Source organism: Sinohyriopsis cumingii, chromosome 5 (genome assembly GCF_028554795.1).
Source record: "Sinohyriopsis cumingii isolate HCF-2022 chromosome 5, ASM2855479v2, whole genome shotgun sequence".
Taxonomy (NCBI): Eukaryota; Metazoa; Mollusca; class Bivalvia; order Unionida; family Unionidae; genus Sinohyriopsis; species Sinohyriopsis cumingii.
In genome coordinates this window covers 7,351,461-7,369,644 of record NC_142965.1, presented here as the reverse complement: position 1 = coordinate 7,369,644, position 18,184 = coordinate 7,351,461, and the positions used below count along the sequence as shown (strand labels likewise).

The window sequence follows — 18,184 nt, the reverse complement described above, 5'->3', positions numbered from 1 at the left end:
GTTCAGGTTATGAATGTAGACACAGTTCAGGTTATGAATGGAGACACAGTTCAGGTTATGAACGTAGACATAGTTCAGGTTATGAATGTAGACACAGTTCAGGTTATGAATGTAGACACAGTTCAGGTTATGAATGTAGGCACAGTTCAGGTTATGAATGTAGGCACAGCTCAGGTTATGAATGTAGACACAGTTCAGGTTATGAATGTAGACACAGTTCAGGTTATGAATGTAGACACAGCTCAGGTTATGAATGTAGACAAAGCTCAGGTTATGAATGTAGGCACAGTTCAGGTTATGAATGTAGGCACAGTTCAGGTTATGAATGAGACACAGTTCAGGTTATGAATGTAGACACAGTTCAGGTTATGAATGTAGACATAGTTCAGGTTATGAATGTAGACATAGTTCAGGTTATGAATGTAGACACAGCTCAGGTTATGAATGTAGACACAGCTCAGGTTATGAATGTAGACACAGCTCAGGTTATGAATGTAGACACAGTTCAGGTTATGAATGTAGACACAGCTCAGGTTATGAATGTAGACATAGTTCAGGTTATGAATGTAGACATAGTTCAGGTTATGAATGTAGACACAGTTCAGGTTATGAATGTAGACAGTTCAGGTTATGAATGTAGACACAGTTCAGGTTATGAATGTAGACACAGTTCAGGTTATGAATGTAGACATAGTTCAGGTTATGAATGTAGACACAGCTCAGGTTATGAATGTAGACACAGTTCAGGTTATGAATGTAGGCACAGTTCAGGTTATGAATCTAGACATAGTTCAGGTTATGAATGTAGACATATTTCAGGTTATGAATGTAGACACAGTTCAGGTTATGAATGTAGACACAGTTCAGGTTATGAATGTAGACACAGTTCAGGTTATGAATGTAGACACAGCTCAGGTTATGAATGTAGGCACAGTTCAGGTTATGAATGTAGACATAGTTCAGGTTATGAATGTAGACACAGTTCAGGTTATGAATGTAGACACAGTTCAGGTTATGAATGTAGACACAGTTCAGGTTATGAATGTAGACACAGTTCAGGTTATGAATGTAGACACAGTTCAGGTTATGAATGTAGGCACAGTTCGGGTTATGAATGTAGACATAGTTCAGGTTATGAATGTAGACACAGTTCAGGTTATGAATGTAGGCACAGTTCAGGTTATGAATGTAGACATAGTTCAGGTTATGAATGTAGACATAGTTCAGGTTATGAATGTAGACACAGCTCAGGTTATGAATGTAGACACAGTTCAGGTTATGAATGTAGACATAGTTCAGGTTATGAATGTAGACACAGTTCAGGTCACGAATGTAGACATAGTTCAGTTTATGAATGTAGACACAGCTCAGGTTATGAATGTAGGCACAGTTCAGGTTATGAATGTAGACACAGTTCAGGTTATGAATGTAGACACAGTTCAGGTTATGAATGTAGGCACAGTTCAGGTTATGAATGTAGACATAGTTCAGGTTATGAATGTAGACATAGTTCAGGTTATGAATGTAGACACAGCTCAGGTTATGAATGTAGACACAGCTCAGGTTATGAATGTAGACATAGTTCAGGTTATGAATGTAGACACAGTTCAGGTCACGAATGTAGACATAGTTCAGGTTATGAATGTAGACACAGCTCAGGTTATGAATGTAGGCACAGTTCAGGTTATGAATGTAGGCACAGTTCAGGTTATGAATGTAGACACAGTTCAGGTTATGAATGTAGACATAGTTCAGGTTATGAATGTAGACATAGTTCAAATTATGAATGTAGACATAGTTCAGGTTATGAATGTAGACACAGCTCAGGTTATGAATGTAGGCACAGTTCAGGTTTTGAATGTAGGCACAGCTCAGGTTATGAATGTAGACACAGTTCAGGTTATGAATGTAGGCACAGCTCAGGTTATGAATGTAGGCACAGTTCAGGTTATGAATGTAGACATAGTTCAGGTTATGAATGTAGACAGTTCAGGTTATGAATGTAGACACAGTTCAGGTTATGAATGTAGACAGTTCAGGTTATGAATGTAGACACAGCTCAGGTTATGAATGTAGACACAGCTCAGGTTATGAATGTAGACAGTTCAGGTTATGAATGTAGGCACAGTTCAGGTTATGAATGTAGGCATAGTTCAGGTTATGAATGTAGACACAGTTCAGGTTATGAATGTAGACATAGTTCAGGTTATGAATGTAGACACAGTTCAGGTCATGAATGTAGACATAGTTCAGGTTATGAATGTAGACACAGTTCAGGTTATGAATGTTGTTGTTGTTGTTGTTGTTGTTGTGGGGTTTAACGCCATTTTTCAGCACACGATAGGCTATACATGGCGGCAAGTATTAATGGTGGAGGAAGAACCCGGGAAAACCCCGGAAAGAACCACCGACCCACGAGAAGCTACTGGCAAGCTTTCTCACATACCCACATTGGCTGAATCTTAGACTCGAACCGACGCAGGCAGAGGTGAGATGGCAGTGATCCGTAACGAAGAGCGCTTTAGACCACTCGGCCACTCGGGGCCCCTGGTTATGAATGTAGACACAGTTCATGTTATGAATGGAGACACAGTTCAGGTTATGAATGTAGGCACAGTTCAGGTTATGAATGTAGGCACAGCTCAGGTTATGAATGTAGACACAGTTCAGGTTATGAATGTAGACACAGTTCAGGTTATGAATGTAGACACAGCTCAGGTTATGAATGTAGGCACAGTTCAGGTTATGAATGTAGGCACAGTTCAGGTTATGAATGAGACACAGTTCAGGTTATGAATGTAGACACAGTTCAGGTTATGAATGTAGACATAGTTCAGGTTATGAATGTAGACACAGCTCAGGTTATGAATGTAGACACAGCTCAGGTTATGAATGTAGACACAGCTCAGGTTATGAATGTAGACACAGTTCAGGTTATGAATGTAGACACAGTTCAGGTTATGAATGTAGGCACAGTTCAGGTTATGAATGTAGACATAGTTCAGGTTATGAATGTAGACAGTTCAGGTTATGAATGTAGGCACAGTTCAGGTTATGAATGTAGACATAGTTCAGGTTATGAATGTAGACACAGTTCAGGTTATGAATGTAGACACAGTTCAGGTTATGAATGTAGACACAGTTCAGGTTATGAATGTAGACACAGTTCAGGTTATGAATATAGACATAGTTCAGGTTATGAATGTAGACACAGTTCAGGTTATGAATGTAGACACAGTTCAGGTTATGAATGTAGGCACAGTTCAGGTTATGAATGTAGGCACAGCTCAGGTTATGAATGTAGACAGTTCAGGTTATGAATGTAGACACAGTTCAGGTTATGAATGTAGACACAGCTCAGGTTATGAATGTAGACAGTTCAGGTTATGAATGTAGACATAGTTCAGGTTATGAATGTAGACACAGTTCAGGTTATGAATGTAGACACAGTTCAGGTTATGAATGTAGACACAGCTCAGGTTATGAATGTAGGCACAGTTCAGGTTATGAATGTAGACACAGTTCAGGTTATGAATGTAGACACAGTTCAGGTTATGAATGTAGACACAGTTCAGGTTATGAATGTAGACACAGCTCAGGTTATGAATGTAGGCACAGCTCAGGTTATGAATGTAGACATAGTTCAGGTGTAATGGATGGGAGAATAGACAATGCTTTCAAGAACAGTTTAACATGAATGTAACTCCAAATATGCTGACATTTAATAAGGAACCTCTAACAGCTTTCAAGATGCTGAAACCTTGTTTACCATACCATGTTATTATCAACATTATGGAGTTACACTGTGTCATGTGAAACCCTTGTTTACCATACCATGTTATTATCAACATTATGGAGTTACACTGTGTCATGTGAAATCTTGTTTACCATACCATGTTATTATCAACATTATGGAGTCACACTGTGTCATGTGAAACCTTGTTTACCATACCATGTTATTATCAACATTATGGAGTTACACTGCGTCATGTGAAACCTTGTTTACCATGCCATGTTATTATCAACATTATGGAGTGACAATGTGTCATGTGAAACCCTTGTTGACTAAACTATTTATTATTATCAACATTATGGAGTGACAATGTGTCATGTGAAACCCTTGTTGACTAAACTATTTATTATTATCAACATTATGGAGTGACAATGTGTCATGTGAAACCCTTGTTGACTAAACTATTTATTATTATCAACATTATGAATAACCAACGATTAATATAATAACAACAAAATGCTCCAAAAAATGAACTTCTTAATGCTTGGGGCATGTTTGTATTTTACACTGATCCCTAGTCCTATGTAAGCTACTTGTCAAGGGATTTGTTGCTTTTTAATGTCAGAAGATATGAACATTTCAGAGTGAATCGATTTTTACATGGGATAAGAAATTCTTTATAACTGAACTGCATTTACCTTGTGTAAGAGAATCATTTTTCAAGTGATCTTCACTTCAGTATTTAAATAGGAACATTTTTTAAAAACAATCAGTGAGATTCAAACAAGCTAACAAAGATAGGGCCTGACTTTCAACAATCATCTGATTTTCCATACCATTTTGTTTTACATCAGCATTAATTTCATGTCTGTAATACCTGATATTCCATGTATTATATGAAGCTGAAAGCCTGAGAACTTCTGACATACTATATACATGAATTCCATTACCTGCAACATGTAATTTTCTGATACATTATCTACATGAATTCCATTACCTGCAACATGTAATTTTCTGATATACTATATACATGAATTCCATTACCTGCAACATGTATTTTTCTGATATACTATCTACATGAATTACATTACCTGCAACATGTAATTTTCTGATATACTATCTACATGAATTCCATTACCTGCAACATGTAATTTTCTGATATACTATCTACATGAATTCCATTACCTGCAACATGTAATTTTCTGATATACTATCTACATGAATTCCATTACCTGCAACAGATAATTTTCTGATATATTATCTACATGAATTCCATTACTTGCAACATGTAATTTTCTGATATACTGTCTACATGAATTCCATTACCTGCAACAGGTAATTTTCTGATACATTATCTACATGAATTCCATTACCTGCAACATGTAATTTTCTGATGTATTATCTACATGAATTCCATTACCTGCAACATGTAATTTTCTGATATACTGTCTACATGAATTCCATTACCTGCAACAGGTAATTTTCTGATATATTATCTACATGAATTCCATTACCTGCAACATGTAATTTTCTGATATATTATCTACATGAATTCCATTACCTGCAACAGGTAATTTTCTGATATATTATCTACATGAATTCCATTACCTGCAACATGTAATTTTCTGATATACTATCTACATGAATTCCATTACCTGCAACATGTAATTTTCTGATATATTATCTACATGAATTCCATTACCTGCAACATGTAATTTTCTGATATATTATCTACATGAATTCCATTACCTGCAACAGGTAATTTTCTGATATACTATATACATGAATTCCATTACCTGCAACATGTAATTTTCTGATATACTATATACATGAATTCCATTACCTGCAACATGTAATTTTCTGATATACTATATACATGAATTCCATTACCTGCAACATGTAATTTTCTGATATACTATCTACATGAATTCCATTACCTGCAACATGTAATTTTCTGATATACTATCTACATGAATTCCATTACCTGCAACATGTAATTTTCTGATATACTATCTACATGAATTCCATTACCTGCAACATGTAATTTTCTGATATACTATCTACATGAATTCCATTACCTGCAACATGTAATTTTCTGATATACTATCTACATGAATTCCATTACCTGCAACATGTAATTTTCTGATATACTATCTACATGAATTCCATTACCTGCAACATGTAATTTTCTGATATATTATCTACATGAATTCCATTACCTGCAACATGTATAAAATTACTACATAGCCCTCTTGAAAAACACTAATTGCACTAATTAACTAATCAAATCCGCTTTCAATGCTCTATACTCTGCACTTCATTCAAACACATTTTCAATACAAAGATGATGACTGTAAAATCATTCTGATCAATTTACTGTTTTCTTTATACCTGGTGATATAAAACTATCCATTATAGCCTTCAGTGGTCCCTTTGTATACATCAAACCCACCAGGATTCCTGCCAAATGACCTAGAAACGTAAAAGTACAAGTCAGTGAGAAATTGTAGTAAGCACAAAATCTGGCTTTGGCAAATTCTGATGAAGAGTATTATAACATTCATCTTTATGTCATAACAAATTTGAATATACAGTTGTTATAATTATGCTTGTTCATCACCATTCACAACCGAAATGTATAATGACAATCTTAGCAAATTCAAACTTCATATATATGTAGCCACTTAAGTTTCTACAAACTTGAGTACTTGCAAATAAAATTCTCTTCAATACAAAAAATATGAGGAATTTATTACTGTATAGGATTTTCATTTCATAAGACCAAAACTGACTTAGCTGAGTCAGCAACAAAAATCATTCAAAGGGACTGACAATACACTGTCCGAAACAAAATCCCAACAATTCAAGAGAAGATCACTGCAAAGTGCTGAAACCATATCCAATATTCTTGAGCAATAGGATTTTCACATAGCTGCAGTGGAGGCCATACTGCATGCATGATCAACACAATTTTCATCTAGGACAAAATCCAGATTGCATTGGAAAACTTGAGGTAAAATTCCCAAGCAAGTATGACCATCCTTTTAAGAGCAAAACTCCACAGCTATGTTATGATTAATGGATCCTGCAAATTCTTCACAGAACCATAAAAATGAATGACCCTACCCCCCCAAAAAAAATATAAACATTAGAACATCTTAGAAAGTATTTTCAATTTAATCACTCACCTGTGAATGAAGCATTTGGAACAAGAAAATGAATTAGAGCGAGTTCAGCCCAGTAGACATGCTTTGATGGGACTGGTATGAACCCCAACAAATAGTGTACTCCAGAAGGTGAATAATGAACACTAAGTACCTTTAGTGCAAACAAAACACCTGAAAAACCCACAGCACATGTTAATTCATATGATCTGTCATCATAGATCTGGGCTAAAAGTATGTGAAGTGCAACAAGTACAACACTAGAAAGCACGGTGAATACTGCTAAAAGATAAGCAAAGTAGACACTTTTAAACTTCCGCTCAAGCTGATGACCTTTCCAGAGTAAAGAAATCATGTTATAGTATAAATGTATGTCATCCGCATGACACAGTGTGCCTAAAAAAAGTCTGTTCCATTCTCCCCTCCGCCAGACATGGTGAGCACTGATGCAAATAGCATTTGTTGAGGAGAACCATCGACCCAAGTCTCCAAGGTTTAGATATATTGCAACCTGTGTAACAATAGCAACCAAGGTCACTGGTGGTATTCTGTCAAATCCAAAATTAGCCATCTGTAATCCAAGCAGGAGGAGTCCCAGACTGCCAGTCCTTCTTTGAGAATATGGCATTCTTTAGCTTTGGTACAAGAAAAAGGCAGGAAGATTCTGAAAAATAAAACACTCATTATATCCCTAATTCAGACCTGAATGAAAGCATTGAGAATCATGATGGCTTGGAAGTAATCGTAACCAACCTCAGATCAAATGGAAGAGCCAAACTCCAAAGATATTTTGCTATTCATGGTTCTTGTAACTATCAATCAAACAAACTGCTCTAAATAATATTTAAAAAAATTTCTAGATGTTCTTTTCTTGAATGTGTATGTGTGATTTGTTTTTTTAAACACAGCTTAACAATTTTCAGTCATATCACTATGATGTCTGCAGTGTGACAGTTTATAGTGATGTCTAGTGCATCTAGTATGCACATTTCATATATTGATGCAAATGTCATAAAAAAATATTGATAACGCTATCTCTACAAATTTTCATATCAAGGAAACTAATATCCACAAATTTGCAGAATATTCTTCATGTCAGCCCATGTAATGTAAGAATGGCACACCGTATAGCCAGGCCAAAAGATACCTACGCATTAATTCAGATGATTGTCACTTTCAAAATCAGTTGAATGAATTAAAAACCTATTTCCAAAAATAGAAATTATCCTATACAAAAAACTGATTCTGCACTGAGCAAAACCCATTCTTTTACTCAACTTGACGCTTTAAACACAGCAAAATGTACAATAGATAAAAATATAATACCTTTCACAATACAATATAATCTTTCATTATCTAATATAGGCCTTATAATTAATAAATATTGGAGTTTCCTAAATTTATCAAATAAAAACAGTGTAAAAACACAATAAAATTCTTGCTTATAGAAGACCCAAGAATTTTTGCAATTTTTTTAAAATGTAACTAAAGTGACAGAAAATGAAAAAAGATATTTCTCGTCATCTAAATGTAACAGACATTGGTGCTCTCAATGTACAAATATAAGAGAAATTACTTATTTTAACAGCTTCAATACAAAGTAAGTATTTTATTTACGTTATAACACTAACTGTGAATCAACTGACGTGGTTTATTTGATAACCTGCAAACAATGTAACCTGTAATATGTTGGGCAAAAACTTCAACAAGTTTATAAGGGAATGAATAATCATCGCTTTCATATAAAACTTTATAGAGATCCTCAGTTTTCTCTAATATTTCAATACATTTTAATACAAATAATCAACTCTACGCGATTTTTTGTTCATGCCAATAGATATTGAGCATGGAGACAAGAACAGACTCATAAAGGAAAGTTCTTGGATTCACAAATTAGATACTTTCTATCCGAATGGCCTAAATACCAAGGCACTATATACAACTGTATAGAATTTTAATAAACGAATTGATATCTTGTATATCCTTTAAAAGATATAATTTTATGTGACTGTTTGTCTCTATTTTACTGATTCAGCTTTCATTAGAGACTTGTGTCTCTTCTCGGTCCTGTCATATATATAAAATTGTTATGATGATATTTTTCTGTGTTTTTACATTTTACAATTATTTGTGAGGGTGCCAAAGGAAGGATCCGCCCCAGGTGCCAAATACTTTAGGAACACCCCCGACACTAGGCTACTGAATTATGTGTCCTAGGCTAATGGATTATCTAATCTAGGCTACTGAATTATGTGTCCTAGGTTACTGAACTATGTGTGCTAGGCTACTGAATTATATGTCCTAGGCTACTGAATTATGTGTCCAAGGCTATTGAATTATGTGTCCTAGATTACTGAACTATATGTGCTAGGCTACTGAATTATATGTCCTAGGCTACTGAATTATGTGTCCAAGGCTATTGAATTATGTGTCCTAGATTACTGAACTATGTGTGCTAGGCTACTGAATTATATGTCCTAGGCTACTGAATTATGTGTCCAACGCTACTGAACACTGTGTCCTAGGCTAATGGATTATCTAATCTAGGCTACTGAATTATGTGTCCTAGGCTACAGAACTACAAAACCTTGGCTACTGAATAACTTAAATGTTCTACAATCTCACCTTTTTGTATATTTATATGAATTAACTTTAATTTTTATAAAAGGTGTTTGCCAAGCAAAAACAAATTTTTATTTAACTTTTTTTTCAGATTCATAGAACTGTCTGGAGTCTGCAACAGACAGGTTTGATTCAGGGAGTATCTGCACTACATCAGGTGAGAATATTTAATCATTTGGCTTCTTTCATGACACATAATTTGCTTGAATGCCCCAATGGAACTTCATAAATATTTATTTATCTAAAAGCTATTAATTATGCAGTCAGTAATTTGTTAATATGTTAGTTTTAGTTTCAATTAATGTTCTATGAAACTACGTTGATAGATTTTAATAATAATATGTACACTGAAGTACTGATATAGTCATGTATTAATAGTGCTGAATCATTATTTTACGAAATATCACCTGCACAAAAACTAGTAAATACATGCTAAAATAAATTTATTAAACAAGATACAAGTAACATTTAATTCTTTAAAGGTCTAAAGTAAATACAAGTCTTTATTAAATCTCATATGAAGAGAAAAATTAACATAGCACAGCACCTGAAGATTTTGTCCACACAACATTTATCTCTCTACCACCACAAGATCCCATACTATATTGATAAACTATACAAAAATAATTATCTGATTATAAAGAATCATTTAGTCTTTTTTAAAGGAATATTGATTTACTATCAGTTTAATTATTTTTTGGGTAACACAAACAACGCATGTGCAAAGCTATTCAGTTAAGACAATGGTATATAAGAGTCGTGTCACTGTGACTCATTTCTGTTCTGTAAATGTTAGATGGGTTGGACAAAAGTCAGTCAAACATTAGAATGTACTAAATACATGTAAAGACTTACAAATGTCAATATTAAGGCCATTTTCAGGATTGTTAAGTTTGGCAAATAAATTTAGCTTCCTAATGAAAGTACGCAACAACATACTATGGACTAAAATGTCCACTCTGTAAAACTTAAGATGAATTTTGAGATCATTCAAGTTAAAAAATTTCAAAATACTGTTGTTAGTTGCTGAATTCTTTTATCTTGATGATCATTATATATTTTTAATTAAAGATAAACAATTTATGTCAATCTATTTGCTAATTGCTCAAAGAATTCTGTTTTGCATATTATGTAACTCACATTCTCATGTACATCACGTACCAACCTTACAGATATCCTCAGAAATCATCCTATTGAGCAACAACTGTGACTGGCGAAAAGATGGTTCATTAATGCCAGTATAATGTGTGCCATTTGCAAAGCGATAGTTATGTGCACTGTAACATTTTCTGTTGTAAAAATAGAACCCAAACTGAACTCACATAACTGTGAGAGCAGGTGGACACCAGCAGTTTTTCTGGAAATTCATCATTTCGTGAATGATGAATGAATACAAGTATTTCAGTTTTCTTTATTCCAATAGTGTATAAAATGCAGGGGTCAAGCCAGACTTGAATTTTAGGGAGAAGTGACTTCTTTTGGGCAGAACAGAGAAGTGAGAGCTGAAGTGAGAGCAAAGCAAGACACACAATGTATATATATATATATATATATATATATATATATATATATATATCTGTGTGTGTGTGTGTGTGTATATGTGTGGTTTTCATTCGCTTATTTGAATTATGCCCTCCAAGTATGCATGTTTGCATTTAACACTGGTTTGAAGCATTACCTTATTTTCAAGCAGAAAATGTTCTGAATTCTATCTACACTATAAACATTTATATGTGTGTGTGTGTGTGGTTTTCATTGGTGCATGTTTAAAAACTATCATATTCTTATGCAGTGTATAACTTAAAAAGAGAGCAACATAAGCTATTGTTATGTATATTTATTTTAATTGCTTGTTACTTTTTAATTTTTTTTAATTATTTCATTACATGTTATTATAATGTAACTTTGTATCCTGGACTTGATATTGTCCAGAACTGAGTTCATTTCTGCTTGATCTGATTTACTTTTTAAAAAATTTAATTTTTTTTTAAAATTTTATGTCACAAACTAATACAAAGCTAAATTATTCTCTTTGTGAATGAGCATAATATTGATTATTATTCAGGTATACAAGAAGGAGTAAATGTGTTTAATGGGTCGGGCTTTTGGAATTTCCTAAGTGAATTTTAAAGGTTACTGTGTTGTAAGTAAACAAGGTTCATTAGATCATTCAAGTTTATTTTCCATTTGAAAATGTTTTTTTCTTTACTTAGAAAATGCTAATTGTGACCTAAGGTCAAGTAGAGAACTATAATCTTATAATTGTGAGGATTCACGCTTTAACATAACAGCACTTTCAAGTTGTATTATGTTGTGACCAGTTTGGGTTGAATTTTATTTTTTTCAAATGACTGAATTCAAGTGATTATTTTCTCTGAAAATACAAAAGTGCTCTGAAAAAATTATTGGATAAAGACATTCACTAGAATTTATAGTATATTCAAACCTGGAATTATATTACAGTGATTCAACAAAAGACTTGACAGATCAGCAAGGAACAAATCTAAACCACTTCCAACTACCTTCTCTCCAGTCGACCTTCTGGACATGTTTGCAAATTTCTTCCATGACAAAGTACAAACCATTAGAGATAAGTTTGACGCCACAATTTCAACTGACTCGTCGTCACCATACAGTTGGGATACAGAATTTGACCGGCAACCATTAGCAGCATTTGAACCTGTCTCTATGGATTTCGTACGTACAATCCTGATGAAGGGTGCACCAAAGTCAAGTGAACTTCATCTAATTCCAACATCATTGCTGCTTGAGTGCTTAGATCCAGTATTGCCTTCACTAACTGATGTTATTAAGACCTCTCTCATCTGGGCAATTCCCATCATTTTTCAAAACTGCCATTGTAAAGCCTCTGCTGAAGAAACCAACACTAGACCATAACGATTTAAAGAACTACCACCCAGTTTCTAATCTCCCATTCATATAAAAAATCTTAGAAAAGGTTGTTCTATCCCAGCTTGTATCTCATCTAAATTCAAAGTCTTTTTAGCAATGTATAATCTGCATATCGCCCTTGCCACAGTACTGAAACTACTCTTCTAAAAGTAGTTAACGACATTCTTTCTGCGTTGGATAGCGGAAAGATTACAGTCGTCACCCTCCTTGATTTGTCTGCAGCATTTGACACAACAGACCATGATATATTACTTCACCGTCTCCAGCATGTATTTGGCATTCATGATACAGCCTTACCGTGGTTCAAGTCCTACTTGGTCAACAGGACACAAATTGTATCTGCAAATGGAATACACTCCAGCCCAGTTGATCTATGTTGTGGTGTTCCACAGGGGTCTGTTCCTGGACTTGTTCTCTTCATTCTGTACATTCAGTCGCTCTCAAGTGTCATAGATCATCATCCAGTGTCTCACCAATTGAAGGGCCCCAAGTGGCCGAGTGGTCTTAAGCGCTCTACGTTACGGATCGCTGCCATCTCACCTCTGTCTGCGTGGGTTCAAGTCTCGGATTCGGCTAATGTGGGTATGTGAGAAAGCCTGCCAGTAGCTTCTTGTGGGTCGGTGGTTCTTTCTGGGGTTTTCCGGGTTCTTCCTCCACCATTAATACTGGCTGCCATGTATAGCCTATCGAGTGCTGAAAAATGGCGGTAAACCCTACAACAACAACAACTCACCAATTGTATGCTGATGACACCCAAATATACAAATCTAGCCACCCAACTGAAGTTGATGCTACCATCCAAGGTGTAGAGAGGTGCATTTCTGATGTGAAATCATGGATGACATGTAACAAGCTGCAGATGAATATGATGAAACTGAGGCCATTCTGATCACAACACAAAGACTTTCTCATTCACATCCTTTACCTCAAACAATAAATATCAGCAACACCAACATTAAATTCACACAATCAGTACGAAACCTATGTGTTACTCTGGACAGTACTCTCACACTGCACCAACATGCCATGAACACATGCAAGGCTGCATATCTTGAGCTGAGACGCATCAGCTCAATTCACAAATATCTTTCACCTGATGCCACTAAAACACTTGTGTGTTCATTAGTACTTTCAAGACTGGACTATTGTAACTCAATTCTGTCTGGTTCATCTCAATATCTGCTCCAGAAACTTCAAAAAGTTCAAAACACAGCTGCTCGGATCATACTTTGAGTACCACAATCAAAGCACACCTCCCTGCTGCACTGTAACCTACACTGGCTATCCATTCGATCCAGAATCAAACACAAAATTTGTTCTCTGTGCTATGTTTCACTGTCGGACTCTAGTCCAACATACCTATCCGACCTCACCCATGTGTAGACACCAGCAAGATACTTACGCTCCTCTTCTGACAATCGTATACTCATTATTCCAAGTATGAAAACAAAGTCATATGGACAGCATTCTTTTGCATACCAGGGCCCAGCAACGTGGAATGAATTGCCCACTGAACTTAGACATAAAGACACAGTGATCACATTCAAGAGGGCTCTCAAAACTCCCTTATTTCGACTGCAAGAACAAACTTAAAGACCTAATAATGTTTCCTACCTTAAATATTCTCCACATGTTTTTTAATGTTTTCTAATATTATGGTGTTTGTTTTTGTAATCATATCATTATATGTTTTTTATCTTATATGTGTTGTCTCATGTTGTAAAGCGCTTAGAGCTTCTAATGATTGGGCACTATACAAAGTCCTCATATTATTATTATTATTAAATAAATTATGTCTTAAATTTTACAAAGCTTGTTGTCTTTCACACTTTGCTATCACTTATTTTAAGAGCATAGACTCATAACACTATACATTGTAATGACGTTTAATCGAGTAATTAGAGTACAGTATTGTAATTGCAAGTTAGTAAAAATGTTTAATCAACTACCCTTAATCAAGAATTTTTCTTCTTACTTTCTGAAAGTTCACTATAAATGGCAGTTGAAAAGATTTCTAAACTTGTTAGAAACCCCTGTACCACGTACATGAGTGCAAATGCACACATCTTTCAAATCATAGTGTTTGTCATAATTTCTTTATGGCAAATATTCACAGATATAATTCTCCTTAAAATTCAAGTCTAGCTGTAACATATTTTAGAGCTTTCAAATGACATCATTTCTAGCTCTGATTACATGCATGATCCACTCAATTCAAAATTTAATTTCAGTCAAGGTGTATCAGCTAAAATTCTCACAAAATTGTCACAAATCTGTGTCATATTTTACTGATAAAATGTCAGACTGCAGTGGTAGTCCTACAATGTAAGTCATTGACCCTGATATTTATGTTTTGGGGGTCCAGTCTTACTGCCCAAATAATGGCGCTTTATAGCATGTTCTAATGTCGATTAACATTGGAATGATAAGTCAAATTTTCAGGAATATCTCACACTTTGCAGCCCATATTGGTGCTTTTCTACAAATTAAAGTAATAATGATATAGTCAGACTTTACTTACTGATGTCATTTTTCTACTAAATTCAAGTTCCCACACAAACAAAGAGACAGGTTTTTCAAGTTCCGTTGGCTTTCAATTGACTGGAATGCGACAGAAGCAGAGAATCGTTCAAAAGAATGTTAAGACTCTTTAACGAAATGAGGCCACCTAAACAATTTCTTTAATATTAATTTATTTTATTCGATTCGTTAAAAAACACTTCAACTTAACCCGATTTCGGCAGTCCCGGCTTTCATTGACTAAACATTGAGTTTAGTTTGTAGAAAAGCGTATATATGGTCTGCCAAGTGTGTGAGATGTTCCTGAAAATCTGACTTTCGTTACGATGTTAGTCAACATCAGAACACGCTACACAGCGCCGTTATTTAGAAAAATAAGACTTCGACCCCCAAAACAAAACAATCTGGGTCGATGTCCTACTATGCAGGAGAAATTCCAGTGGCTATTTTTAGAAACGGAGTAAAAATGGGGGGGGGGGGCGAAATAAACGACATTTATTAGCAAATGAAGTCTTAGACTCTTTTCTAAACAAAATATATGCATATGACAGTACACTGTAAACAAGATAATCATAAATCAGTGCAATTACACTCATTAATGAGGGATGCAGTCAATGAATACGAATCGAGATCATTGAAATTACAGATATCAATATTTTTTCACTGTACACAAAACGATTCAATACAATTTATCATTCAGTGTCATAAGATGAATGTAAGACAAATATCCATCTCAATTCATCTATTGTATTACCCAGATAGTAAAACTGAAAACAACGCTTTTTCCTGTGAGTGAAACAATTCTTTTACTTTCAGTAGCTATGACATCTATTTTAGCGCCATATTTAAATGAAACGTCACCGGATGTTAAATCTACAACCAATCACAATTTTGCCTGACGTGTTCTCCCCATGGTCAATTCAGTCGGATTATCTCAGTCTGAGAGGATAGCACACTCACCAGTGAGGCCCACTCGATTCGCGCTTAGGTAAAGGACTAGATCATTGCATCATTGCAGACTAACTCTGTCGAGTGGAAGTTGCAGAATTAATGAAACATGGCATGCTTCATACAAGAGGTTATGATTTCTCTAGATGTAATTGAGGATGATCATGCGATAAAAAGGTTTGAATAAGAATCCCTTCCTTTAATTGCAGCCCCAGCTATTCACCTGCACTGTATCTATTAATATGGTGTTGAGTACCCAGCATTATGCTTCTCACTTGCATAGAAAACGTTATATGTAGGCTCTGATGACGAACAAAGCTTCTTCTGCTGTTTATTTTACAGTTTGAATAAAACGATAGTATACACCACCCAATAAAATGACCCTTAACAAAGGGGTTACTAGAAACACCGAAATACACTGAAAAACATAAATACACATGTATTTACATGTTCTTTCTGTATATATCGGTTTCCACACACAAATTATTATTTGTTTTTTGTTTGAATAATATTATAAAGCAAAATAAAACATGATTTATATGATTTTGATTGGAATTATTTACTTTTATCCTTTTTATAGCACAATTCCTGTAATTGTCACTCGGTCGTACTTGATTCGACAGACCTTTCCATTGAGGAGATAAAATTCGTTCCGGAACGTTCAGTAGTTATCATACCACCTCCGTTCCGGAACGATCAACTTGTTCAATAAAGTACGACCAATTGACGCGTGCTATAACTAGGAACAAGTAAATAATTCGTATTAAAATCACATTAATCAAATGGTGTACATTTCCCATATTGGATTAAGAGTCGAAAATGGACGTACTATTTATAATACAAGTTATACATATCATGTAGGCGTTCAGTACCGACTAATTCACTAATGCGTGTCATTTAAAAAGATATAATTAAGTACAATCTTTCCGTCTATCTATGTGGGGTTTAACGCCATTTTTCAGCACACGATAGGCTATACATGGCGGCCAGTATTAATGGTGGAGAACCACCGACCCACGAGAAAAGTACAATCTTTTAAATGGTGATAATTCACTTCCTTTAAATCATCGCACGTCCATATTCACTTGGAAGGTTATTGTTTACACTCACAAAGAAATGCTTACGGTAACAGTCATTGTTAAATTACATAGACATTTTTGGACGACGTCAACATATAAATGCGATCCATTACTGTATGATTAGAAACTGAACTGAATGTCATGTGTGGTGATGTCACGAATGTTGATAAACTTTCGTACTACCCTGGTATCTGTTATGATAGACCCGACGTCCTCTTTTCTTGGTTTTAATACCTGGCCACCATTGTAAGACTCCATATCAATAATTTTAGTGTGGAAGTGTTTTGATGACATTTAAGGTGCAGATAATACAATAATCAGGATTTAATAGAGTTTGGTAAGACTAGTAAATGCGCCTACAAAACTACGTTCACATACACTTTAAGCCACAGCTTAGATTGCGCCTTATTGATCACATGACTCTTACGTTTTTAATAAAATGTTTGTAAAATGTACAAAAATTGAGGCTGTTCATTTTCATATACATAGTTGTAAAATGTACAAAAATTGAGGCTGTTCATTTTCATATACATAGTTGTAAATGTACAAAAATTGAGGCTGTTCATTTTCATATACATAGTTGTAAAATGTACAAAAATTGAGGCTGTTCATTTTCATATATATAGTTGTAAAATGTACAAAAATTGAGGCTGTTCATTTTCATATACATAGTTGTAAAATGTACAAAAATTGAGGCTGTTCATTTTCATATACATAGTTGTAAAATGTACAAAAATTGAGGCTATTCATTTTCATATACATAGTTGTAAAGTGTACAAAAATCGAGGCTGTTCATTTTCATATACATAGTTGTAAAATGTACAAAAATTGAGGCTATTTCATTTTCATATACATAGTTGTAAAATGTACAAAAATTGAGGCTATTTCATTTTCATGTAAAGAAAAGAAACTAAAACTTAGATACTGGTGTGGAGCATTGATCTTGCCTAGTATTCTCTACATTGGTAAGTGAATGACGCCATTAAGTTTACGACGTTACATCTCATTCATACATCTACAGCTGAGAAAATGCAAAATGTTTTTATCTTTAACGTTGAATTGTAGCGCTTGAGTTGACGGAATACTAGAAGATATACATCAAGCACTAAATCAAGTATGTCCCGACAAACAATAGACCACTCGTTTGGACATAGAACACAATTAATTTTACTATATGTTCTGTACATTTGTTTCTCAGTACTGAC

At 34.7% G+C, this 18,184-nt stretch overlaps 1 protein-coding gene across 5 annotated transcripts in view; it reads right to left on the bottom strand.

Annotated features, from left to right (window-relative positions):
* The window catches only part of LOC149798584 (rhomboid-related protein 4-like), a 47,514-nt gene that overhangs the window by 27,463 nt on the left and 1,867 nt on the right, over positions 1-18,184 (bottom strand). For 2 of the 5 annotated variants that reach the window (XM_089957400.1, XM_089957396.1), the window contains exons 1-3: positions 15,707-15,833; positions 6,922-7,561; positions 6,125-6,205 (exon numbers count right to left, since the gene is read on the bottom strand). In XM_089957400.1, the coding sequence (XP_089813526.1) occupies positions 6,125-6,205; positions 6,922-7,525 (685 nt within the window). In that variant the 5' untranslated portion in view covers positions 7,526-7,561; positions 15,707-15,833. Of the gene's footprint in view, positions 1-6,124; positions 6,206-6,921; positions 7,562-15,706; positions 15,834-17,010; positions 17,118-18,184 lie in introns of those variants that run through there. The other 3 variants (XM_089957398.1, XM_089957399.1, XM_089957397.1) reach the window with 3 other exon arrangements.